At 34.1% G+C, this 26,893-nt stretch overlaps 1 protein-coding gene and 1 long non-coding RNA gene across 2 annotated transcripts in view; both read right to left on the reverse strand.

The window, feature by feature from the left end:
- Positions 1-18,518, reverse strand: part of LOC106458592 (signal recognition particle 54 kDa protein-like) — a 35,193-nt gene extending 16,675 nt beyond the window's left edge. Inside the window, exons 1-7 of the mRNA XM_013918113.2 lie at positions 18,369-18,518; positions 11,550-11,641; positions 10,527-10,611; positions 9,147-9,251; positions 6,729-6,853; positions 4,941-5,091; positions 4,100-4,283 (exon numbers count right to left, since the gene is read on the reverse strand). Coding sequence (XP_013773567.2) covers positions 4,100-4,283; positions 4,941-5,091; positions 6,729-6,853; positions 9,147-9,251; positions 10,527-10,611; positions 11,550-11,641; positions 18,369-18,446 — 820 coding nt within the window. The 5' untranslated portion in view covers positions 18,447-18,518. The remainder of the gene's footprint in view (positions 1-4,099; positions 4,284-4,940; positions 5,092-6,728; positions 6,854-9,146; positions 9,252-10,526; positions 10,612-11,549; positions 11,642-18,368) is intronic.
- A 3,262-nt stretch (positions 18,519-21,780) lies between these two features.
- On the reverse strand, positions 21,781-24,170 carry LOC111085588. The gene is made up of 3 exons (XR_002610393.1): positions 24,110-24,170; positions 22,522-22,610; positions 21,781-21,792 (listed from the first exon to the last, which is right to left on the reverse strand). It is a non-coding gene; the product is annotated as an uncharacterized LOC111085588 (long non-coding RNA).
- Between the last annotated feature and the right edge of the window lie 2,723 nt (positions 24,171-26,893).

The raw sequence follows: 26,893 nt of genomic DNA on the forward strand, positions 1-26,893 counted from the left end.
GTTTTATTTAAGAAAGGACTTGTGTCGCTAAAGTTTCGTCGGAACAAAATTTGCGCGAAATTAACTAACGACCAGAGACGTAACAAATTGGTGTCAGAGAGTGGGACAGAAAATAAAAAAAAGAAGAAGAAGATGGAAACGAGAGGCGGCAAATCAAACTACAGCTTAGCAGATTTGATGGCAGCAATAGAAGAACAGCAAAAGAAACAAGAAGATAAATTACAGCAGTTGTTGGAAGAAAAGAAAAGAAACGAGAAGAGAGATTACAGCAGTTGTTGGAGGGAAAGAAAAGAAACAAGAAGAGAGATTACAACAGCTATTGGAGGTGAAAGAACATAAACAAGAAGAGGGACTACAGTAGTGGCAACTGGAACAAGAAAGGAAAAAGAAGTACAAATGGAAAACATTATTAAATTTTAAAGCGAATTAGATACATTAAGGGATGATTTATTGTATTTTACACAAAGAGGATACATTAACCATCGACTTAATCAACCCCAGACAATGGCAAGCCCCTTCCAGACCCCGCAGCTAAACCCTAATGCAGACATCTTCAGTCCTGTTAGAAGTCACATCCCAGATATGAATGTCAGCAATAGGGGTGATCCAGTACGAAGGAAGCCACAGGAATTCGATGGGAAGGCACCGTGGGAAGCATATAGAGCACAATTTGAGCTACTGGCAGAAATGAATGGGTGGACAGAGGAGCAGAAAGCAGTATATTATATCTGGCAACGAGCTTGAAGGGACAACCACTGGAAATACTTGGACAGTTGTCAGCAGACGACAGACACAACTATAGAGCACTGGTAGCGGCTCTAGAACTGAGGTACGGAACCCAAAATCAGTCAGAAGTCTACAGGGCTAGGTTTAGGACGAGAGTCCGTGCTAAAGGGGAGAGCCTGCAAGAGCTGGCACAGGACTTGGAAAACATGGCACACAAGGCCTAACCAACTGCACCACCCGATCTCCTCAAGTTGTTGCTGAGGGATCAGTTCATAGACACTCCACAACTAAAGATACAAGTGAAGCAAGCACACCCCTCTACCATGCAGGATGCAATGGCTACAGCTCTTGAATCTGAATCCTACGTTAAGTCCAGCACAGAGGTACCAAGGTTGGTACAGTCATCTGGATTCAAGGCCAGAAAACCTTCAGTCACTTTGACTTCAGCTCGATGACACCTAGTTATTTCAACCTTTCTTCTAACAGTTACCGGAATTTGGTCCCAAACGGCATTTTATCAAAATTAATTACAAACTTCCTCGGTATATGCATTCGTCTTCAATGTCAGCCAAGTATATATTGTGTCTGTTCTTTATTCCCATGAGCTCAATAGTTACCCACACTGGTCCCCATAATCTTGCAGAATGTCCTGTCACACCATAAAGCTTCTGTATGGCTTCTGGTACTCTTTTGTGATCCAGCATCTTGATACTCACAAAGGTTTGCTGAGATGCAGAATCTATGACAAAGTTGCACTTTTGGCCATCCAGGTTTCCTGTCACGTAGACACTATGTGTGCTTGGCATTTTACACTTAGATGTTGGGACTTTCACAACTGGGGTTGGTAGGCGTCCATCAACATGAACCACTACTGGTTTCCTTAAGGCTGACTTATTGGTGGTATTCTTCTTACACTGGCGCCTCACATGTCCTTGCTCTCCACAGTTCCAACAGCCTTTCTGGGTAGCAGCCTTTCCTGCTGTGGCATTTCCCCCGTGTTGAAGTTGACGGCATTGGGCTCTCTTGTGCCCAGATTTATTACAGTGCCAGCAAAGTCCCTCAAACTTCTCTGAAAGCTGACCTGCAGGTAGTATGAAGAAGTAAAACACTGTTGTTACTAGACTTTCAAGTTTTATTCTTATTCTTCAAAGGTTTTCAAACTATGTAAGATAATTATAGCTATGAAAGGTTTATATTTTGCAAAATAAATTGATGTTATTCTAATTTTTAAGTTGTTTGACCTAACATTTACGTTACTTGAAGGATATCCAAAGTACTAAGTTTTTACTTTGGCTAAATATGTGTTTGCCTAATAAACAAAAATCAGTTATTACTATTCATTTCCTTTCATTTGTTACAATGCACATGGGTAACTGTGTTATTATAGATATAACACTTAAGGTCCCAACACTGTCATAAAAACATGCTTATAAATAATAATGAATTTTCTGGAATAACAGGTCTGGAAAATGAAAATATTATAGATTTAATATATTTTCAAAAAAGGTAAAACTGAAAATATAATCTGTGATATAAACCCGAAGGTGGGGTCAATACACAACAGAAATACAATAAGGCCTCATATAATAGTGGTGTGTGTATATAATATTTGTGGAGCTTATTATTTTCCCATACTGAAAATATGTTACCGATACGTACCTACCTTCTCTCACATGTATCGCTATTCTTCTTCAGTGTTGCCCTCTATATGCAAAAATTTTTTTGCATGCCACAAGCCTTGAACTCCCACATATTCCACGATCAAAATGATTCAAACACATCTCGAATGAAAATCACCGTGGGACAGCTCTCCACCAACAGGAGTGTAACTCATCCTCGTGATGCATGTGACTCCCTCTATTCGATTCTGCTGAACTATCACTTCGCTATTAGACACAAACGAAAGCACCAATTTTCAATGGGGAGGAAGGGTGGGAAGTATGAGAGGGGTAAGTACCTATCAGAAATATATTTTAAATATAGAAAAATAATAACTTCTCATACAATACATTACCTCATCTCACATGTATAGCTAGAATCCCACATTGAATAACGAGAGGTACCGATGCAAGTGATAGAAATAAGTATTCCTTGACGAATATACATGGTAGACCACACCATTTCTGTACCAGGTATACTCTATGCCCAGTGTGGAAATAGGTGTCACATATGGAGGCAGAAAGTGGGAGGAGCACAACCAAAAGGGAGAGAAAAACTGGGTGGGTTCAAATTCAAACCATAATACACAGTGAAGAAAGACTAGAAAAACCATCTACAGACAGGAATTGGGGAATGCTAAAATGGATGTGCTCGAAGGTGTAGAGTGGCTAGGGTGCAACGGCTATATGTGGCTGGTAAACTCCAGTCCAAAACCAAGCAATATCAGGAACAGAACCTCCAACTCATGGTAGGAGGAGGGTCAACACAGTCTTCACCTCATGTTGAATAGAATTACATACTATCAAACCAATCTACTAAATGAGGCATGTGTACAAGTCCACAACCAACCATACATCCGGGAACCCAACATTTGAATGAAGGTATGAAGAGATGCGCCAATGTGGTGGTTCACATCAAACCAAATCCAATCTGACTAGAGCCCCTCAGTGCAACAGCAGCCTCAAGCAGGGTAAAACAGGTGAGACAGATCGATGACAGGACTCCAGTCCCCAGTCTTTTTGGGAACAACAAACAGACAGGAGTGAAACATCAGTGAATGGTTTGGAACAGGTTCCATAGCCTGGTGGGTGATAAGGAGCAGTAAACAGGTTCTCGATAAAACAGCATCACGACCTAAAAGGTTCCAACAACAGATAAACCACGTTTATAAAGCCAGAGCCAAAGATAACAAATGAGCCAACGTGGAGGCAAGGAGAGAGAGGATGTTCCCAGAAAATCCCTCAGGATTTCTGTGAACAGCCTCAGACAGGAGATGGGTTGTGGAAATGTACTGCAAAAGAGTCATGAAGGTTAGATGAAGGTGAGAAAATTGGGCATGGATGAGACTAATGGGAGATTCGGGGCCTGCCCCCCAAACAGGTAAAACCTAACCCAACAGTTGTTGGTTGAGATATGGACAGTCAGCCCTATGATATGCGAGGGCAGAATGATCCGAAGACCATGGGAGACAAGGCATACTAACGCCATCACCCAATTGAAAGGTGAATATGAACCCAAATGTCAGGGCACGAGGAAAGCCAAATAGGGTTGGAAAATACATTCATCCAAGAATCAAGGACGTGGATCATAAGATATGGGAGAAATGGATAAAACATCACGTACCTGAGAAATAAAGTCAGAAAAAACTGTGGAAGGCCAAACAGAATCCTCGGGAAGGGTATGGAAAGGCACAGCTGATTCCAGAGGTGGAAACAGGCAATCAAAGTCGTCATCAGCTGTCCAGGTTCCACAGGTTCAGGAGGAAGTAGGGCATTGTCTGGAGATAGAGGTTGACCCATATAACGTTCTATCTCCCTGCGAATAAACACAGATAAATCTCCCGACAGGTCATCAGCACCTGAACTCTGTGGTAAAGACCCTGTCGAATGTGAGATACCCTAATTGGTGACATTAACTTCGGAATTAATATTGTATCAGTCGACAGTACCATTTGAAGTAAGAAATAAATGTGACTAGAACAAGGGTAATTGAACCTGAATGCTTTAAAAAAAAACTGAACTAATTTTGAGAACTAATTCAATCATAAACACTAATCAAGATGAAAAAAGAAAGACATCTGAGTGCAAGCACTGCCAAACTAAAAGTGATAGTTTGGTAGAGGCGCATAGAGGGAGTCACATGAGTGTACTATTCTCCTATTGGTGGAGAAGTGGCGCATGATGATTTGCATGAGAGACACGTTGGAATCATTTGATTCTAATCGGGGTGGTGGAAGGCTTGTGGCATGCGTAATAAAAAAGTTTGCAGGAATGAATTCATGATGGGGAAACCGAGGTTTAATAATGAAGATGAAGATGGTTGATAAAACAGTTTTCATCTTCATTATTAAAAAAGTTTGCATATAGAGGGCAGTAATGAACAGGAATAGCTAATCTTGTGAGCAGAGTATATTCATGTTAAATATGTTACCCTTTACATCATGGCTCACATCTGTGGTGATATGACAGTATATTGTTCTCACAAAGTGCAGTTAACCATCCACAGACACTTGTAACATTTTTAAGGAATGAGAAGGTTTAGATGTAAACACTTACCACAGCAATAGACACTTGTAGCATTTCCTCAAACAAAGAATCTTCTTGTTTGTGACGACCACTGGTGTCAACTATTATAATTTCAAACCCCTCATTTTTAAACTTTTCTACTCCATCCTGAGCTATAACAACTGGATCTACCTCTGTATAACTGAGACAAAAATACAAAATGAACATATAGATTTTATGTAGATCACTTCTAGTCGCAAACTAATCAGCCAACATGAAATTCCTATGTCTGATGAATATCAAATTAAGAACTGAACACATCTAGAGGAAACATTATTTGCATAAGAATAAAAAAGTCATAACAAGTCACATATTGTGTTTTACTAATAAAATAACACATATCAAAGAGGGGCAGATCTAGGATTTTCTTAAAGAGGGGAGTTCCAAAACTTGTTAACTTATAATTGCTATTATAAGATGATAGTAAAACAACCATTCACCAGTTTTATTTAATTTTGTCACAAAGATAGTGATATCTTCATGTCATTAATAAAACAAAAATATCAATGCATTTTACATTTATTTCAACTAAATGATTTGTTAAACAAAAAATAACTGGTACATTGAAACATATATGAGCACAAAATCACATGAATTAAGACATATTAAATCCCATTAATGGTGAGAGAAAATCAAATCAATATTTATAAAGATCTTTCATAGATTTTAACACAATGATTTTGTGAATCATATTTACATAATCCATTATATATATATACAAAAAAGCACCCAAAGAATTTGTGCTTATTAATAAATATTTGGCATATTACTTCTAAATCAATGTTCATCACATTATTCATACTTAATAGGGTGAATCCAGCAAGTCGTTCTTCACCCGTGCTGCTTCTTAGGAATGTCTTGACTCTATGTAGTTTGATGTCCTTCCCTTTCCAATATTTCTTCCATTCCTTTACTTCTGCTCATAGTGATGATGGCTGAGGCAAGTCTTGGTCCCAGAACATAAGCCCATCGACTATTTGCTGCAAAAGACTGTCCTCGGTATCTGCAATTACTTCAGGAAGGAGAGCAAGAATTTCTTCATCATGTTGACTTTCTGTGTTAAATTGATGTTTCATCTCTGTACATAAATGGTCACAGAAAGGGATGGCAGCATTTCTCAGGTAATATTTCTTGACAAAAATGCTTGGTGTATTTGAATAATGGATTTTCCTGATAGATTTTGGTGTCCTTGGCAATGAAATATTAGTGCCAACCAGTGTTCCCAGTCACACTGCATCATCAAACCATACACTAAATGCGTCATTTCTCAATGTAATTATTTGCTCAAGTGTTTGGTCTATCATTTTGTAAGCGTGATGGATATCTAGGTCAAGTTTCATAACACATATGACGTACTACCCACCTGGTTTTACACATCCCTACCAACTTTTTTTTTTTTTTTTTACATCTGGAGCCAAATATTCTAGACATCATTCAAGAAATCTAAATCTGTCATTGACAATACTAAAAATGTTCCAGAATAGTAACGAAAAATGAACTTACTTGGGACTCAGAAAGGACATTATTTCCTTACAAATTATTAAAATAAGAAAAAGAAATCTTGTGTAGGTCCCAATTACATTAATTCTTCTTAACTATTCTTAAAACTGTTAACAGCAAACAGAATAAAAAAACTATAAAAACCTCATTCATGTCTTCACAATAGGCCAGGAATAATCATAAATATATGAGTGTTACAAACATGTACATGAAACTTAGCAATAACAATATGCTCATCTCTTTATAGAAGTCTGCTTATTAAAATAAGCCCAACCTTACCTTCCATAAAAGGGAATCCTTGCTTTTGTAGCATTCTGTTTTAACTGATCAAAGGCACCAGCTCGAAATGTGTCAGCACACACCAGACTTGTCTTCCAACCTTTCTTCTGATAGTAGTATGCTAGCTGTTACAATGAAAATTGTTGGTAATTATTTTCATTCATAATCTTTATTTTAATTTCTTTTTTTGAAAAAGGTATATTAGCTATTTTACAAAATAAAATGTGTATTTTTCATTTAACAATTCACAAAAAATTTCACTTGGTCTTCAAATATGAACAATCTATCCTTAACAGCAGAACAGTATTCAGCTATTTCAATTTCAAAGAATTTGTAATGGTAGTGATTTATTTCTGGTACTCAACAGAAAAGTTATCATTTTCCTAATCTGAAAATGTATTTCCAAACATACTTACCTCGATCCTCCAGAATTACCCGTTGGAGTCAATGACAATAAACTGTAGATATGCCGTATAAAATTGGGCTTTGAAAGTTTCAGGGACTCCAACAAACTAGTATGGCCGAGAAAGGGACGACTCCCGGAAATCACGAAGAGGAGTACCAGAATACAGTAGTAAGAGTTAAATGAATCTATTGAGTGTCCAAATATACTAAAGCCAGGGCATGTTGTTCTGATAAACGAGAGGAGCAAGGCATAGCAATACTCTCTTGTAATTGCATTGCAAATATCCCAGCATACACAACAATATCAGGAGAAGTAGGAAAAAAGTAAATAATCCCCCCCCCCCGCCCTCAAGATCTATCTGACAACAAGGCAGGGTAGACTCAAAAGCTTCACAAACTTTCATAACTAACTGCAGAAAAGAAGTAGAAGTTGGCTGATCAGATGAGCCCACAGTAGAGGCAGCTCTAGTGAAAGAAGGAGCAGAAAACAGTATCTAAATTCTCCCCAGTATATTCAGGCTCATGAGGAAAAGTCAACTCTGAAACCCCAGGGAAAAAGACCCCAGGCTACATGAAGGACTCCAACTCATCTCGATTCAGGTCACGGACAGCCTTCATTGAGAGTGCCCCCGACTGCCAACTACCACCAGACAACAAAGGAAGAATGGACGAGGTCTGGTTAACCCCCGTGCCAGAAACCATTATAGAGGAATTCATAACCGCATTTTTTTTTTTTAAACCGCAAAAGAAAACCAACAAAATATTGGCAATGGGGAAAAAAAACACCACCACCAGACTACTGTCAAAATGTTTTAAAAGAAAATGTCAACCACAAATCACAACTCCTAGCACTAGTGCTTTATCAAGAAAAAGTGATTATATTGTCAGCATACAGTGCTTATATACAGTACCTGCATAGAAGGCATGCGAGGGCCGGTATAAAGTTTTGTAAATTAGATATTTACGATGGCTGTCCAGTGGGGTATAAAGACTGGAGCATGCAAACACGATGTTTAGATGAAAAAGATGAAGATTGAGAAATAGCTATAGCTATGAGTGTCAGCAGAGGTATGTATGTTTTTGAATCTAAATACTAACATAAGAAATGGACGAAGTGTTAACATTAAAGTACAGACTAAAGGTATTTGTAATTGGTATTAGTTTACTCCTGGAACAAAACAGCAACTATAGATACCTTTGTAAAAAATGGACGAAGTGTTCACATTAAAGTACAGACTAAAGGTATTTGTAATTGGTATTAGTTTACTCCTGGAACAAAACAGCAACTATAGATACCTTTGTAAAAAATGGACGAAGTGTTCACATTAGAGTACAGACTAAAGGTATTTGTAATTGGTATTAGTTTACTCCTGGAACAAAACAGCAACTATAGATACCTTTGTAAAAAATGGACGAAGTGCTTACATAAAACTACAGACTAAAGGTATTTGTAATTGGTATTAGTTTACTCCTGGAACAAAACAGCAACTATAGATACCTTTGTAAAAAATGGACGAAGTGCTTACATAAAACTACAGGATAAATGCATTTCTATTTCAAGGTATTTGTAATGGGAATAGTTTTCACAAAACAGGGCTATGGTTACTTTTATAAGAAATGGATGAAAAATTCACATTAAAGTACAGACTAAAGGTCAAGAATATCCTACAATTTTTTTCAAAATATTCATTATTTTACATACATTTTGGTATAAAGCAACTTCTACATGGAGAGTACATATTTCAAACATTGTCACAAGGTTAGATGTGCATGCAGGAATAAAGTTTTCCACATTTACTCATGTTTTCACCAAGTAGTGAAAGTTGTAAATTAATGTGACAAAATAATATGCTTGGTTGAACCACCTTGTCCAGGTGAATTGTCAGTTAAAAGATACATTCTAATATATCTTTTTTTTTCCTATGGATGAAACACACTTATAAACATTGGATGAAAAAAATTAAAAGATTACTTCATATATAAATCAACTAAAACTTGAAAAAAATGTTATACCTTGGTACATGTGGTAGTTTTACCACTCCCCTGTAGACCAACAAACATGATAATGTTGGACTTGCCTTTGGTAGGTTGATAAGCCTTGACACCAGGATCAACAAGCTAATAAGAAGAACATCAAAATTTCCTCTGTAAATAAGTTACAAATTCACCTGATTTATTCTTTTACTTTGGTTATATAAAAATGTATCAAAATATTTTAAAACATAAATCCTGATTTTATGAAATTTAAATTTTTCATACATTTTTGGAGCTAAATGATCAGGTAAGAGACCTAAGGTTAAGGTATAGTGGTCTCTAATTTAGAACTGCAATTCAGAGGGAAGAAAACCAGGAGCTATTACATATACATGGCTACTCTAAATACAACAGAGGATGGATTGTCACTTTTATAGTGTGCTTAACTATAAGTTTTATAATGTGCCCGACTGTCACTTTGCTGAAGAATATAATTTATCTAAAAAGTGTTAATAAACTTCATCTACCCATTTTTAAAACATGTTTCTGAAAGGCTTTACAATCTGTTAGAGCAGGTCTTCATCTGCATTAGATGAACATAGTACACTTGAATCTTAGCTTTTTACACATACTAAATCACAAAGAATTATAATCAGGTGTGAACTCAGAATGTTCACACAAATCAGTTATCTGTCAACAGTAAGATTTACATGTATGAAAGCACAAAGAATTATAATCAGGTGTGAACACACGTCAGATATCTGTCAACAGTAACATTTATCAGTTTTTATTTTTAATATGTGAGATATTTAGGTTAAACGGATAACTGATCAGAACAAAATCCAGATTAATAGAGCAAGGCCCTGCCCAGTACCTCTTGTAAAAAATTATTTGGTACCATCATCATTATTCCCCCCAAAATCCCGAACAATTATGCTATATCAGTAACCACATCAATAACTGCAAAGCAATATTATAAATTAAGTTATAAAAAAAAAAATGTGAGAAAATTTTAATTAGCTGACTTGTATATTTAACACTCAATGACAAACTCTTTTCTCTCTCTCTCCTATATTTGAGTATGCCCATTTTTCAGTTTCAGAAAAACATGATAAGTAATACATTTTTTGTAAAAATTTAATTATTTGGTAAAATTTTACTTTTTTTACATAGAAAAAACATTCAATGATTGCAAAAGTTGTCCATAATGTGATTTTGCAGATATTAACTTTTAAACTAAAACCTATTAATTCACTTACAGATTCAAATTTTGTATCTTTTCATTCACTTTTTACCACTATGTTAAGCAAATAATCAATTTAAGCTACATACCACGATAAAAGAGCCACTCCAAACATTGTAGTAAATTTGGAAGTAACAAAAATGTTTTAACTGATACATAATATACCACAGTCTCACCTTTATTAGTTCCTTAAAAACTGCTGACTGTATTATTCTTCGTTTATTCAATCCCCCAGCCATGTCATCAAAATCAATGACTGATCTGGAAAGTTATAAACCTAAAAACTCAATCAATAATCCTACAAAAAAAAAAACATTACAACAACTTGTTTTTTTTTTTGTTTGTTTATTTCTGTGGCATTTTTTCTGCTGCTGAAATCATACACATTCAAAGTTATAAGTTAACAGCCATGAACAGTATAATACTTGACAAAAGTATACTTGGAATAAAGCCAGAAGATTTAATAAACTGAATTACAAATGTTATTCTTAATATCTTTCTGTCTATCTGTACATACCTATATACATACTGGAATTATTAAAGAATTTTGTATCACAACATTTGATACTTTTTAATAAGGGAAAAAAACATTAAGCATGATATACTCAAACTCTATAAAAGTTATGTAGCAAACTGAATTTGTTTTTACAAAATATTATTTACTTATTTATATTTGACATTTATATAAGACCGGATCATCTTATTCAAGTATTAATGTAAATACAGTTTTTATGAAGATTATCATATTAAGGCATCAAATTTTATAAAAAGTTTATTTCAAGATTTACTTTTCGGAAATTGAGAAAACTACAATTAATATTATAAAAACTTGTACATTATTAAGCAGTAAATAAAGTGCTTACCAAGTAAAAAACCCTGAATTGGTACTCTGAATATCTTATAATACAGAGGCAAGCACAATGTATGTAATAAATATGTTTTAAATATGGATGTAATGATACAAAACATTTGAACAGAAAAACAGTCAGATCAAATAGTTAAATTATTGAAATTTTGTCAGCATCTTTATGATTCAATTGTTAACTTATGGAATTTGTAAACTTTGTATATTTCCTAATACAATAGCAAATACAATGTCTATGTAATTAGCATATATTTTAAAAAAGTATTTGTAATGATGGACAAGATTTAAGCAATAAATTACAGAAATTTATATATAAAAAAAAAATAGAACTCACCGTACATTTTCCCTCAACTGTTTCACTAGTTTAATGTTAACATCACCCTCCAGAAGAGCTGCACATATTTCCTTTAACATTGAATCTAACACCTGGAAAAACAAAAGAGCAAACTATAATTTCTTCCCATTGTTTATAGTAACCAACTACAGTTTTTATTTCTATGAAAAATAATGATAGATAGTTTATATGTTAGCCATAAACAAGGTCAATAGGTAGATTATTTTTATATTACAAAAACAGACAAAAAACAACTAAAAAAAAAGACAAGCATAAAAATACACTCAGTGACCTTATGACCTCAAAGGTATTCCCAGATAAAACAAACTTTATTTCTTGCATCACTGAATAGATGTAAAAAATAAAACAAAGTTATATACAAGAATAGTCTAATTTACATTTACAATACTATACCTTTTGCCTCATTATGGTCACATAGTTTCTTAACCTCCGGCTCCCATATTTCAACATCTTAACTTGTATTGCTCAGATAATTTTATGAGTCACAAAGTACTGTTTTCCATTAAACACTAATTTGAAATCTAAAAATTGTGGATTTAGCTTTAAGGTAAATGTGTAAACAGTGATGAAATTCTAGAATTCTTTCACTTTTTTAATAGTAAATTTTTATTTCCAGAAATTATAAAGTAACTAGTCAAAATATTCAAATAGATAGAATCTAGGTTAAAGTCTCTTATAATCATAGTGGTCAAATATGCTAAAATAACTTTCAATACTAATCTTATTTGCATATGCAAAATTATGCCATTTTGTTTCCACCAAACTTGTTGACCTAAAATTGGCATCAAAAAATTCCTTTTTTCTATGTATTCCAATGAGATGCTACTTGAATACTAACTCTGATACACACTTTTCAGCACTAACATTACCAGTCCTTTTTGCTGTAACAGAAATTCTAATAACTGTGGCATATCTTTCTACAGTTACATCAACAAAAATAGATGCACAAAAAATATATATTAACCCTTTGACAGCTGATTCATCGTATAGAGTACAGTCCACCTCCAACAATTGAATGCAAGTATGTTGTATGCAAAAATTCTGCATTAAAATAAAAGCTCATAGAAATTCATGAGACTGAAGAAGTAAAACAATCACATTCACAGCTAACAAGTTCTGGTATTGAACGAGACTTCCTTGGCACTGACTTGTGACAGACAAAAAATAAATTTCAAAGCTATTTTTCCTTGTTTCTAATTTCAAATCTATTATGTGCTTTTTAACAGTATTATCAGGCTTATTAGTTTAATTCTTCACCAGTTTTTAATGTTTAAAACTGTAAAATTAAATGTTTTGTACTGTGTATATAAAACAGCATTTTGAAGTCTTTTAAACATGTCAAGCCCCAATGATGAGTTCTGATATTGAATGAAAAACTTCCTGGAAAGTGACAGAAAACAATAGACTCAAAAATGTTATTTTATGTATCTCTTATTTGAAATCTGCAGTAGACTAATTACAACATATGTAAAAACATGTTGGCATCTGCAGTCTGTTGTGATTTTTAACACTGTTGTTAGGCCTATTAGTTTCATTGTTTCACTTACTTTTGGTGACTAAAATAATTAACATTAAATACATAACTTCATTCATATTTCTTGTGATAAAACCAATAGTAATCTTCACAAGGAAGGTTATGCTCCTTAATAACCAATATGAGGTTAAATGGCCTTTTCCAAAGTGTTTTTCATATATTTCATAATTTTCTAAAAAATGTAACATGATATCAACTGGAATTCCAAGTACTCATACAATACATCATTCCAATCATACAATTCACTTAAAAGTTTAATATAATTATATTTATGCGATACTTATTTTCTGGAACATATGCATAAGTTTGCATTTAAGAAAAAATACTAAAAATGTATTAGAAAATGCCATATGCCATAATTTGGCATGTATAAAAGCCAAACAAGCATGTTATTGCCCATATGGATCACTTAAATAGCATTACGCATCAACATGTTGTATGTCACTATATCACTCCAACTGTCCCTGTACAATAATCAGAGATATTTACTAGACTGGTATATATATTTTTTCTACAAACAGGACAGTTGATCAACACTAATTGACACATTTCATATGTACAGCTGAGCAATTAATGGAATTTGATAATTGCTGAATCATGAGACTTATTAACTGATTACAATCAACTAATCATTTATTCCCAAGAGATTTGGACAGTCAGAGTAATTGAAAATAATTATCAGAAACCCTAATGTCAATTAGTTTATTATTTACATTAGTTGTGACATAAATGATTTAAGTTTAACAGCCTTAAATTGAGTATTTTCAAAATCACCACTGAGTCACAACCAATGTATGAGAAAATATTAATGCTGTGTTAAAATGATTCACAAAATGGAAGGAAGGTGCCATGAATACACAACTGATCATACATTCTATTTTTGCAAACACTTTATCTAAAAAGAGGTGCAGAGAGGATGCTGTGGAATTGGCAACTACCACTTAAAAGACTCCAAGATGGAGATGAATTGTTGATTTCTTCATAGAAAACATTACAGCCATCTTTTAAATAAAATAAAACTGCCACACACACACAAAAAGTAACTATGTACTTGAATGTGACATGCGTGATGTGCTTGAAGTTTGGTTGGGAGACAAACAGCTGCTGTATTTTCAGCTGTTTTGATTTAATGCTTGAACTGGGCAAGTGGCAACACTGCAGCAATGATCTTCAGCTGGATACAGAAAGATTTAACATTAAATATCCCCTTGTAATATGATAACATAGCAAATCTTTAGACCCACATAAAAGAACTGGCAGGTTGAACTATTTTTCTGGCAATGACCAAACCCCCCCCCCCCCCAAAAAAAAAAAAAAAGATGACCAAGTGGCAGCCATGGGCAATGTGGCACCTTATAACATAATGAAAGTCCTGGAAAACATGAAGTGAATGTCAACAACAGACACCAAACAAACTGTGCCAGACGGCAGATAAAAACTTTAAAAGGATTGGCAGTAATTGTTGTACAAAACAATCGAGTGTCCCTTCATGTACTCATCCAACAATGATTATTCATGATGTTGAGTAACCCATTTGAAGTAAATTTATAGCAGAGATGGCTTATGTAGGTAATAAAAAAATTTTATTTAAAAACACAATACAAGTAACAATGTTTTAACCTGCTTAGGTCATCACCAGGCTCTTAATCTAAGTAGATTGAAATGTTGTTACTTGTATTGTGTTTAAAAAAAAATTGTTTTAATACCCATATCAGCCATCTCTGCTATAGACAAAGGTTTTGTAGTGAGGCTCTTTCCCCAGGAGAACTGCTCATGCAACAGTACTCACACATGCCTGAAAACTACTGAATGCAAGAATGAAGCTAGCACAAGAAAATTTACAATTTAAATGGTTCAAGTCAGGAAAGAAGATACCATGTCAGAATGAAATACTGAAAACAACTGCATTAACCTACTCATTGGAGACTACAGTGCAGTTTTACAGTTTGTGTACCTCAGAAGTGTCATCTCAAAGGACAGAGGCACAGACAAAGATATCAGCTCATGAGTCAACAAAACCAAATTTGCCTTCAATTCTATAGAACCTACATGGATCTTACCATCTCTCTTCCAGAAGATCAGTCATACTGGTGAACATCAATGTGGAATCAGTCCTCCTTTATAGCTCAGAAACATGGAGAGTCCCCAAGATTATCACAGCCATGATTCACACCTTTGTCAACAAGTCTCTTGAACATCCTGCACACTAGATGGCATGATGTCCTCCTCTCCAACACTGACCTATGGGAGCAGACACATCAGCTGCCTGTCCAAGAAGAAATTGTGAAAAGAAAATAGGGATGGATTGGTCACACATCCATCAGGAATCCTCATAGCAATGTGACAAAACAGGCACTGGAATGGAATCCAAAGGAAAAAAGGAAATAGGGGAGACCAAAAATGACCTGAAGGAGATACATCAATGAGAATATCAAGGCCACTGGACTCTAATGGACTCATCTAAGGAGGACAGCCCAAAGTTGAGTCTGATGGCCTGGAACAGTTGTGGCCCTACATTCCAACTGAAACTAAAAGGAATAAGTAAGTAAGTAAAGCTGTGGATATGAAAACATCATGATTATCTGACAGACATGAAGTCCCTATTGGATAAAGGTTAGTTAACTGACACCTTTATCAATGGGTTTCTTTTAACCAGAATATCAGCAAAGAATGTTACAAAGAATGATGTGGATGTATTTTTTTTCCACTCACTTGATGAAATCCATTGAAATGTGTGATTGTACAGATTTAAATGTGTATTACACAACACAAATATGGATGTGACGAGCAAGAATATTTGGATCACTCCATTGCAAATACGTGGGAATCATGGGGTATTATAATTATATCCATGAAATTAAAACTGATTCTTTATTTGGATTTAATGTGTGGTCTTTATAATAAGGTGATGTGGAGAATACAAAGTTTCATGACCGACTGGAAAATCCATGTGCCATACAGTACTTCATCTTAGATGGACACTTAGAACTGCAATCTTCATGTCTGTCTCTATGTACATATATTATGTAGTGGCTAAGCTGTGTCTTTCTCTAACAACATGACAACTGTGTATAGATAGATAGTCTGCGAACTACCCAATTATTCTAGAGTCACTGAAGATGTAACTTTCCCAAAACCAAAGAAAGATTTATATCAGCTACGTCAAAGTATGACTTCTATTGTCACTTCCAGAAACCCCCATGCTAGCTAGTAATCCACAGTGATATTCCTCTTAAATGCAATTTTAGAGTACTTTAACTCAATGTGATTCATATGCTTCATGGCTGTTAAATGTTTAAAATAACCTAAATACACAAAATGGTTCTTTTCTATGAGGAATGTCAAGACTGGTACCGCCTTGATGAATGAAAACCCGGATCAATCACACATGGTAAATATATATGTCAACAAACAAGATATTTATATAAGTAAACTATATGTGAAGACTTAATGTGTCTAAGTGTCTTCTATAATAATAATACAAGAACATACAAGTGGTTTTGCATCCCAAATGTCGTAAATTGTAATTCACTTATTAAACTAAATCAATACACACTATGCATCTTGTTATTGTAAGGGAAGGGGGAGGAATCAACTGTTATACATCATGCATCATTTAGTATTACTTAAATGCTTATCCAAGCAAATACATGTTATTATGGAGAGTTATGGTTTGTTTTTATATTAAAGAAAAAATATTAAAAGACTTTGAAATAATTATTTCTGACTAGGATAAAGAAAAACAAGTGTAACTGAATGATATACATTAAATGTGTCATTCAGTGTTAATTAACTGCTCTGTTTGAACACATATATGCTGCTCTGGAATATATTTTTCATTACAGAAATACTATAACAAATTGGGAATTAATTCTTTTCTTTCCAATGAGCCAAAATATATGGGGATCATTCTGTTTAATAAGGTTTTATGAGTCACCTTGTAAAACTTTCTGAAAATCCAGAAACACCAAATCCACATCTTCACCTACATAACCAGTAACACCCTGAAAGAATGTTAAAAGACTAGTAAAGCACAATTCCCCCTACTGAAACCATTTTGACTATCCAACAAAAATTTAAAACTTCAACTGACTTTGCAAAGCATCTTTAATCAGATTTTCAAAACCTTTTTCTACCACCGATGTAAAACTAATAGGCCTATAAAGTATAATCACTGAGAATATTATGATAACTTCCTTTAAAAAAAAAGAAGAGGAGTAACATTAGCAAACTTAAAACCCTCTAGCACCTGCTCACTATTCAATAAATAAGTTAACTAGGCACTAATGACAGCAACATTAGTGAGACTAAGAATAGAAAGGTGGCAATAAAAGCCATTGATTACTATTTCAACTCACTGGTAGCAGTCACTGCTATAGAAAAGCTATTGACACCTACATCAACAGTTTACATCATCTCCCCTCACTAACCCCAACAGTTCACGTGATTTGTCACAAAATGGACAATTTATATTATCATAATCCAATTGATATTAGTACCAGTGGCAGGGAAAAATATCAACAGATACACACTGGGACAGCCTTTTCATCTTTCAGGATACATAAAACTAGTCTAGATCATCTTAAAAAGAAATTCTTTATTTTTTGGTTGTAGATGTAATAATTAATAGCATGCATAATGCAGTTGTGGTAACACTTGTGTATATTTACTTCCAGGAGTTAAGCTTTATCATTGTTTTAACTGTTACCTTCTTAGCGGTATCAATAGCCACTTTCTTATAAATATAAGTGTCAATAGCCATTTCGATATAAATATGCACAGACAGAATCCCACTCCCCAAATAAAATAAAACTAGAAATACAGTAATAGTACTGCTTTTAGTATAATTTATAAATAATAGTAGTATTAGTAGTACAATTTGCTACTTAGTGTTCTGTATCTGTAGTCGCAGAGTAAATATAAAATTAGCTTATTATTACATTGTCGTAAGGAGCAATGAGTGGTCAGGCCACGTGTAGTGGGGAGGGGGTGAAAATTTAATGTTAATAAATTGCTACGAGATTGATTCTTAAGCCATTTTTACTACAATTACTGCATTAAAATAAGCAAGTTTAATACACGAGCTGTAACTATTCATGCCATGAAAAATTGGTCAGGCCATGGCCTGACCGCTTCCTATGGCTCTGTATTAATATTATTATTGAGACAAAATCACGAGTCGGTGTTAAGGCTTAACTTAAGTCTGCTGGAGTTTGGGTGGATTTCAAATTTTAACATTCTTTTATTTTTATTTTGAAATTTACCTCCTTGTTTATAATAGTTGCATTGCTCAGTGAACGCAACGCTGAGGTTATCTTTCTACCGAGGTCTGCTAAAACCATTTTTAAATTCGGAAAAATCCCAAAATATAAGAATATTGAAAACAAATCTTCAGTTTGTGCTGAAACACGTTGATGATGTAAGAGTTTTAATTGTTAAATGCTGCCCTCTGTAAAAATATTACCTGAAATATTGTATAATAAAGCTTTAAATTGTTTTAAATTCCTTTCGTGTGTTTTTTCTGAGGAGTAGGTTGAAAACTGATCAGCTGTGGTATAAATTTACAGTAGGATGTAAAGAGGAAGTAATTTTTAAAAACTGCTACAACTTTAAAATGCTTTATTTAAAATATGTAAAAAATCTAAATTTTTTGTGTTGCAAACCAAATTCGTCTTGTACGAATGCGAATATTATTCGTGACCAAATATATAATACTTAACTTTGTTATTTAATACTCCAGTTAGGCCAACAGTAAGTTTCTGGACCTAAAACCATAAAGACATGTAGGGTTCAACTCCTGTGGTGGACAAGGTGCATTGTGTAGCTTTGCGTTGAGTAACCAATCAACAATGCTATCTAATCCAACAAAAGAATAAAAGTTTGAAAAAGGTACAATAAAATGTGTGTTAGGACGGTGAATTAAATAAAATGCAGTAGTTGAAGCCGTCATGTGAGCAAAAATAATAATAGGAATAATAATAATGAGTGATAGTTATTTTTATGATGAAAAAGTTGACGAAGCATTATTATAATTAATCATACTTGTCATAAAGCATCATTATTAGGCCTATTATATTTCTACCATTAAATCCTTTATTCGGGACCTTAGGGTTTTTCAGGAAGAAGAAGAGTGTATAATGGTATTTCAACCGCACTTTATCTGCCAAATCTTTTGCCGACAACGCGTTTCGCTTAATACAGAACTCATCTAGACGCTGGGTCACAACAAACACACTAGTGATCGGAACACTATTTATATAAGCCGTTTGTTACAACAATGTTTTTTTTTTGTTGTTGTTGTTTATGGTGAATGCCTTTTCTAAGCTGGTAGAGTATTATCATAATTAATTATACTTGTTATAAAAAAATTTCATATGATTTCAAATATATAATATCATGATCTCCGAGTTAGTTCTCTCTGAAGCCTTCAGTTTGGTAAGCAAAATTATAAATCCTTTCTTTCTAAATAGTTTGTTTTATATTCAGCTGAAATTAATTCAATTTAGAGCTTCACTGTGTTATGTCTCTGGTCGTTGGTTAATTTTCCGTAGAAATTCTTTCCGAAAAACTTCAGTGATACAAGTCCTTTCTTAAATAAAACTATTTTATTCTTTCTCAATACAACTTTGGAATACACTTAATTTGCACAGTCACTTTAAATTAAACACATGCTATAATTGACAACGAACGATTCACGCACTTTACTTACTACTGCGCTTGACTCAATTGTCCGTCTCTATCTCTGCCTGTCTGCAATTATCTATTATATACCGTCACTACATTTGCCGGCTTATATATATAAAAAAAATAGAGGGCGCGTAGAGAAGACTAGAGTTGCCACGAACAGACATGATCCTTCTAGACTCTCATTACGTGTTACTAGTTCACGTGACTTCCGCTGTCGTAACACTGCCCCTTCCTTAGTATTGTTCGTCCCAAACAATAGCCACTTACATTAAACCAATAGATAATTAACAATAACTTAATTAAATGTACATAATATACAAACACAAAATTAAAATTCAACAAAGTCTCTTAATTTTACTGGACGTATCTTCTTCTGTACTGGTCTTTGTCTCGTTGGCTTCTGCTTCACGTAAAATTCATCTGCTCCATCAGGAAATGTCCTATTATCGGTAATAGTCACATCGGTGATAGTAACTTCATGAAGGGCTTCACTGTTTCCCTTCTCAAAACTGAGTAGAGTTTCTTCTTCAACAGTGGCCTTTTCAGGTGACACGTCTTCAGTGGCATCTTTTGTTCTGTTGTTCACTTCATCCCAACTGAAATGTCCTGGATCGTGATAACGCCAAAGTCTTGCCGACCACATTTTATCTGGAAGGTCACGTCTGAGAGACGATCCACTATGTCATATGGGCCTTCCCATGGAGAAGACAACTTAGGAGACTTCCCTTTGGTTTTCCTGGGATTATACAACCACACTTTGTCTCCTGGTACAAAGCTGACTTCAGTAGACTTGTTATCATAACATAGATTCATCGAATCAGCAGAAGTTTTCAAGTTTGAATGCACTTGATGGTGAATATTGTCCACCCTCTCCGATAACACTTTCACGAACTCTGACACATTTTCAGGCAACTCTTCGTAAGGTGGGCGTCCTGTTAACAGATCCACTGGCAACCGAAGTTCCTGACCAAACATCAACTTTGCTGGAGTGTATCCAGTGGCTTCATGCTCTGCTGTTCTATAGGCCATCGACAGTAAGACATTCCAGTCATCTCGGCAGCTATTACAAAACTTTGCCAATTCCTGTCCCAGTGTCCAGTTGTACTTTTCTACCATCCCACCAGACTGTGGATGAAGTGGCGTTGTCCTGGTCTTTCGGATGCCACACAACTTCTAGCATTCTTGGAACACAGCTGATTCGAAGTTACGGCCTTGATCTGAATGCAGTTCATATGGTATACCAAATCTGAAGAAGAAATCACTAATAGCCGAAGCTACAGTTGTACCATCCTGATTTGGTATTGCATATGCCTCAGGCCACTTGGTGAAATAATCCATCACCACACAAATGTACTTGTTTCCAGCACAAGTTTGGGGCAGAGGACCAGTAATGTCAATGGCTACTCTTTCCATTGGTGCGCCAACTTGATATAACTTCATTGGAGCACGTCACTTAAGCTTGGGTCCCCTTTTAGCACAACATGTACTGCACGTTCTGCACCATTCTTCCACATCTTGCCTCATACCTATCCAGTAAAATCTCTGTCGTAGGTGACTCAGTATCTTCTTAACTCCAAGATGTCCTCCTGTTAAACTATCATGGGATTGACGCAGCACAACTTCCCATAACTTTCTCTGTATAACCATTTGCCAGGTCGTCACTTTCCCATCTGCAGTTTCCCATCTCCTGAGAAAAATACCATCTTCAAACTTCAACTGGTCCCATTGTGACCAATAGTTCTTTGTCACAGGGCTTAGACTAGACACCTTCTCCCAAGCAGGGTGCAAAACACTTGCTTTTAGAAAATCAATTATTGGCTTCAAATCTTGGTCTTTCTCCTGCTCTGATTTAATATCTATACCTGGTTCCATTTCACCATCATCAACTTTAATGTTTCATTTTTACAATGGTATGGTACTAACTATTAGTGTCAGCGGAGGTATGTATGTTTTGGAAACAGATTTTTCATTTTCTGTCAACTACAGTTTGTTGCTGCTACCCTGGAAAAGATAAAACATGTGCCCTGTACTGTGAGATACAAAAATAGATGTGCCATTTTCTTTCAACTAGAGTTTATAATGACATAAATGTTTAGTAATTTAACAAAATAAATTTTATTTTTAAGAAGTTCCCCATAAGAAGATAATGTTTTAAAACAGATGCATTTAAGTAGATAAAATTTATTTACAATTTTTGTAACATTGTGAGAACTATTTTGGATATACAGAAAACTTCTCATTACCACTGAGTTTACACTTCTATAAAAAGTACTTCAATACTTCCAAATTTATTTTGCAATATATTTCAAGATTTATTAAACAAAAGGTCAACTTTAGTATTTCACTTGTTAATACATGAAAAGATAAAAAAAACACAAAAAATACAGAATATTGCTATCAGTAAAATAGATAAAAACTCAGGATAGGATGACAAAGATACAAAAAAATTCCACACTTATCACAGATTTGTAGACCAAACTTAGGATCAGATCTTTCTCTGATGTACTTGATTTTATGTTTGAACATTATTTTATGCTGATGATCATTTTGCTAATAATATATTTTTTTTTCACAAGCATAACTTGATTTGTTTTTACAAATGTTACTTACCTTATTTGTTTACAGTTTACAACAAACATGCAAAGACATCTTAAGTAAAATAACAGTCTTTTAGAACTTTGTATAAATTACTTCTCAAGAAGCTAGACAAACATATAACTGAAAACTTACGCACTAAGAGCTCCACCTCCTTTAGCATGTCCATCTAATTTTGTGACAATCACAGCTCCTACATCTACTTTCTCTTTAAAAGCTCGTGCCTGCAAATCACATTTAAATTAAGCAGTAACTAAAAAACAAACACAATTACTGGTAGTTACTATGTATAAGAAAAATTTTAGCAGGTTCATCACTACAAACATAAGTACTGAAGAAATATGATATGTTGTTTCAATCACAGATATATTGATTATCTATGGTGTTTAAATATCAATAATTATACTTAAACAAAACAGACACAATTTGGAACAATGAAAACATTTCTAGAAATTATAAAAGTGACTATCTTGTGAAAGAGGAATTTTTCTGCAGAAATCAAAATTAAGATCTCAGATTTTACATCTCCAGAAAAATTCTCATTAGGAACAATTAGCTTAGAATTAATCAGACAAAAAAAAAAAAACTGAACAAAATATCATTGGCCAGTTTTTATCTTGTTTTCCTGATTTTGTTAATCTTAAAATAGCAAGCTATGTTCAAGATGAAAACACTTCAAATTTTTCTTTTCCCTATGTTTTCAGGAAAAATTACACATTTTTAGAAATGCATACATGGGTGTATGATACAATCATAAATCCTTTCCTCATAATATTACCTAATTAACATCACTTTACCTTATAATCTGGTTAAAAAGGTAATGGAAAATTTACAAAAAACGTATTTCACACTACACACTACAAAAAAAGATCTTCAAATAGGAACTTAGCAACTTGATCTAACCTATCATCAAATATAATAAATTAGATAATTTTCACCAGATAAAATAGATTAAAGTGGCTGACAAAGATTGTGGTGAAATGTATCAATAACTGGGATAGTTATGCGTGGTATATGAACATATGCAAGTTTTGACATAAAATTGTGTGAGTGGATGGGGGCACAGTTTTCTTGCATTATTTTTTCAGGTTTGGTGATATTGATTTCTTTGTAAAACTCCATGATCTTTCCAGACTCAGCTATCCTGAATCTGTGGATTCAGTAAGTATCACATTCATGAAACTTTTTTTTTTCTTTTATGACACTAAAGTAATCATTTATGAATAATTTATGTAACTACTTGGAATACTTCAATAACATTTTAAATTTCTCATTTTCAAAATTAATAGCCTATTTCATTACATATTTTACTCACCAAACTATTCATATTTTTGAGACCTTAAAGCTCAGCACTCTAGAGAAATGCATGTTTACTTTTTGTGACATCTGATAAGTTTTCACCAGTTTCTCTCTTATTACCACTTTTTACAAACTCTATATAAATTATGCTTCTTTAGTTTTTAGCTAAAATATCCATAGAGTTTTATTCATCTGTCTTTCTCACAAAAAAATATTCTATACCACCTAAGTTATCAAGTGTCTTTGAACTTCTCAGAATTTTACATCTAGATTTACACTTTTTTACACTATTTACACTTAGAACAAGAATCACATATATTGAAAAACTGGAGTCTTTAAATATGATTCTTGTCTGTTGACAGAACAGCACAATAGTCACAATAAAAAGTCAATATAGAATATGTCGTACAAGAAAGAATCTCACCTGAACATCACAAGCCTGACCTATTGAAGCATCCATCACAAAGATGATGTTATCTGGGCTCTGTAGATAAAAAAACAAAAGAATATGTGTAAAAAAAATCATGTCTGATATTTAAACAATTTATTCTTTGTTGTTTACAAATATTTATGCAATAACCAAAACATACTAAAATTGTTTTTCCTTCTTGAGCTATCCACACTTTAAAAAGCTGATGCTAAAATTCTGTGATCACATCACAATACGAGCACATTGTAACTTTGATCAAACTACCAGGTTAATCATGTTGTAGCCCTTCCCAACCCAACTATGTGAAACTACTTCCAAAACTATTAGATCGCTCACTACAAAATAAATTACCAGGCATTTGCCCAAAAAAAAATTAATGTACTGAATAACAGAGTCGACAATGTACACTTAGATGTTGAAAAAATGGACAATTTGCTTGGTAGATAACGTTAATCAACCAGGACTGACGAAGATAATGGTAGCAGACTAACCATCACTTAACTACCAAGGAAGTTGTCTATTTTACCAATTTTCAACTGTCGTTTGTATTCTTTCAACTAGCCCTTAAGTAGAAATCATTTTACTAAAATATTGATTTGTGTGAAAAAATGAGAGAGAGAGAGAGATTATTGCACTATTTTAAAGCACTAAATAACCTAATTTCTATTTATTATTAATATTTGACAATGAAGATTCATGTCTCAGTTCTGGTAAAATAGAGATATACTTTGTTTGTTGTTAAGTGCAAAGCTGCACAACATTATAAGCCCTAAAATTTACTACTCAGCCATCAGGAAGTGAGAAAACTACACCAGCAATAAAAAAAATGTAAATCAACTTCTAATTTTAATCTATCAAATGTTATAACTGTTTCATTTCTCATCTTCCTCGTTTAAAATCAACATAGTCAAGATGCAAGCATCACAGTACTTGTAACACTTCTAAAGAGGGAGAGAGATGTCAAGATCCAAATGGTTAGCCCAGTTAGAGCTAGGCAAATCAATATGGTCAATTACCTATGAGCAGTGATTTTATCAACTAAGTGTCTCATAAACTAACCAACAAATGTCAAGAAAATAATCAAATAATCAAAATAACTTGTTCCAATTATTATGGTTTTTAATTATTTCAACAATCAATTAATAATCAACAAATAAAAATTAGGGTTTCTGATTAGTTGCTGTTTCAATTTATTACAATTATCCAAGTAATCAAAATAATGCATTATGTTTGTTTGTTGTTAAGTGCAGAGCTATATAATGAAAGGGGGGGGGGGGCTCATGATTTGAGGGCCACAGGTTCAATCATTATTGTCACTAAACTTACTCATCATGTCTTTGTTATTGTAAAGTTTTTTAATGCATCTACCACTGTCACTAATTTTGAATTGCTGACTAGATGGTAGGCAATAGGTTGGAAGCACCCATAAAAAATTCTCGGGCTACATCAATGTTAAATAAAGAGTAAATTTACTGTTTTTCTAATTGTATTATGTTTTTAATTTATAATTAAATAATTTTATTCTTTAATGCTGTATAAGTAAGTGTGGTCTAGGTGAGGTCTGAACCCTCCCTCTCATCCTTTTTTTTTCACCAGAAATTAATAACTGTATTCTTTAATGTTGTATAAACAAGTAAGGATCTAGGGGACAAGGGTCTACACCCCCCTCCATTTTCGGGAATGAATTAACCATATTCTTTAAATGTTATATAAAAAGGCATGGTGCTAAGAAGGAGGGGGTCAAACTCCATCACTCATTTCTTCAAAAATTAATAATTGTACTCTTGTATGTTGCATAAGTAGGCACAGATCTGAAGGTGAAGAAGGGCTAAACCCCCTTCATTATTTTCAGAAATCAATAGCAGTCAGAGGTCTTTACACTACAATATAATATCAAAAAGAAATATTAGATGCAGTGCTTTTCTTTGATTTGGCTGTTAATTACCATAAAGGATTTTTTTCATGTTTTTTAAAAATCAACACAGCTGGAATCCACAGCAATTCTGTTAAAGCCACAGTCAATAAGTGATTATTCCTAAACTAATACAACAATATGGTTTATTTGTTTGTTTGAAATTTCATGCAAAGCTACACAAGGACTATCTGTGCTATCCATCCCTAATTTAGCAGTGAAAGACCAGAGGGAAGGCATCTAGTCATCACCATCCACCACCAACTCTTGGGCTATTTTTTTACCAATGAATAGTGGGATTGACCATCACATTATAATGCCCCCACATTTTCTCTATCTTCATCTTTGCCATCTAACATTGTGTTTGCTTGCTCCAGTCTTTATATACCCCACTTGACTGCCCTCAGCAGTATCTAATTTGCAAAACTTTACACTGGCCCTCACACGCCCTCTATGCAGGTACTGTATATAAGCACTGTACGCAGACAATAAAATCACTTTTTCTCCACAAAGCGCAAGCATTTAGACAAAGTTTCGTGCTTTACATTATCTTAGTTTTTGCTTTCTAATAATCGGGAATTTTTTGTTTTGGTATCCAGAGATATATTTTTTGAATTTGTTTTTTCCTACAAATATATTACAAAAACAAAATTGGATATGACTTCTCGTGTAATGGTTTCAAGCATGGAGGCTACTCAGCCGTCATCTATTACTCCTTTGTTATCTAATGGTGGTCAGTAGTCGGGGGTCACTCTCTGTGGAAGCTGTCCGTGACCTAATTTGGAACGAGATGAAGTCCTTCATGCAGCCCAGGGGTATCTTTTTGGGAGGTGCTGATTTGAATTTTCATTCTCAAACGTGATATT

This window comes from Limulus polyphemus, unplaced genomic scaffold, assembly GCF_000517525.1.
Source record: "Limulus polyphemus unplaced genomic scaffold, Limulus_polyphemus-2.1.2 Scaffold489, whole genome shotgun sequence".
Classification (NCBI taxonomy): Eukaryota; Metazoa; Arthropoda; class Merostomata; order Xiphosura; family Limulidae; genus Limulus; species Limulus polyphemus.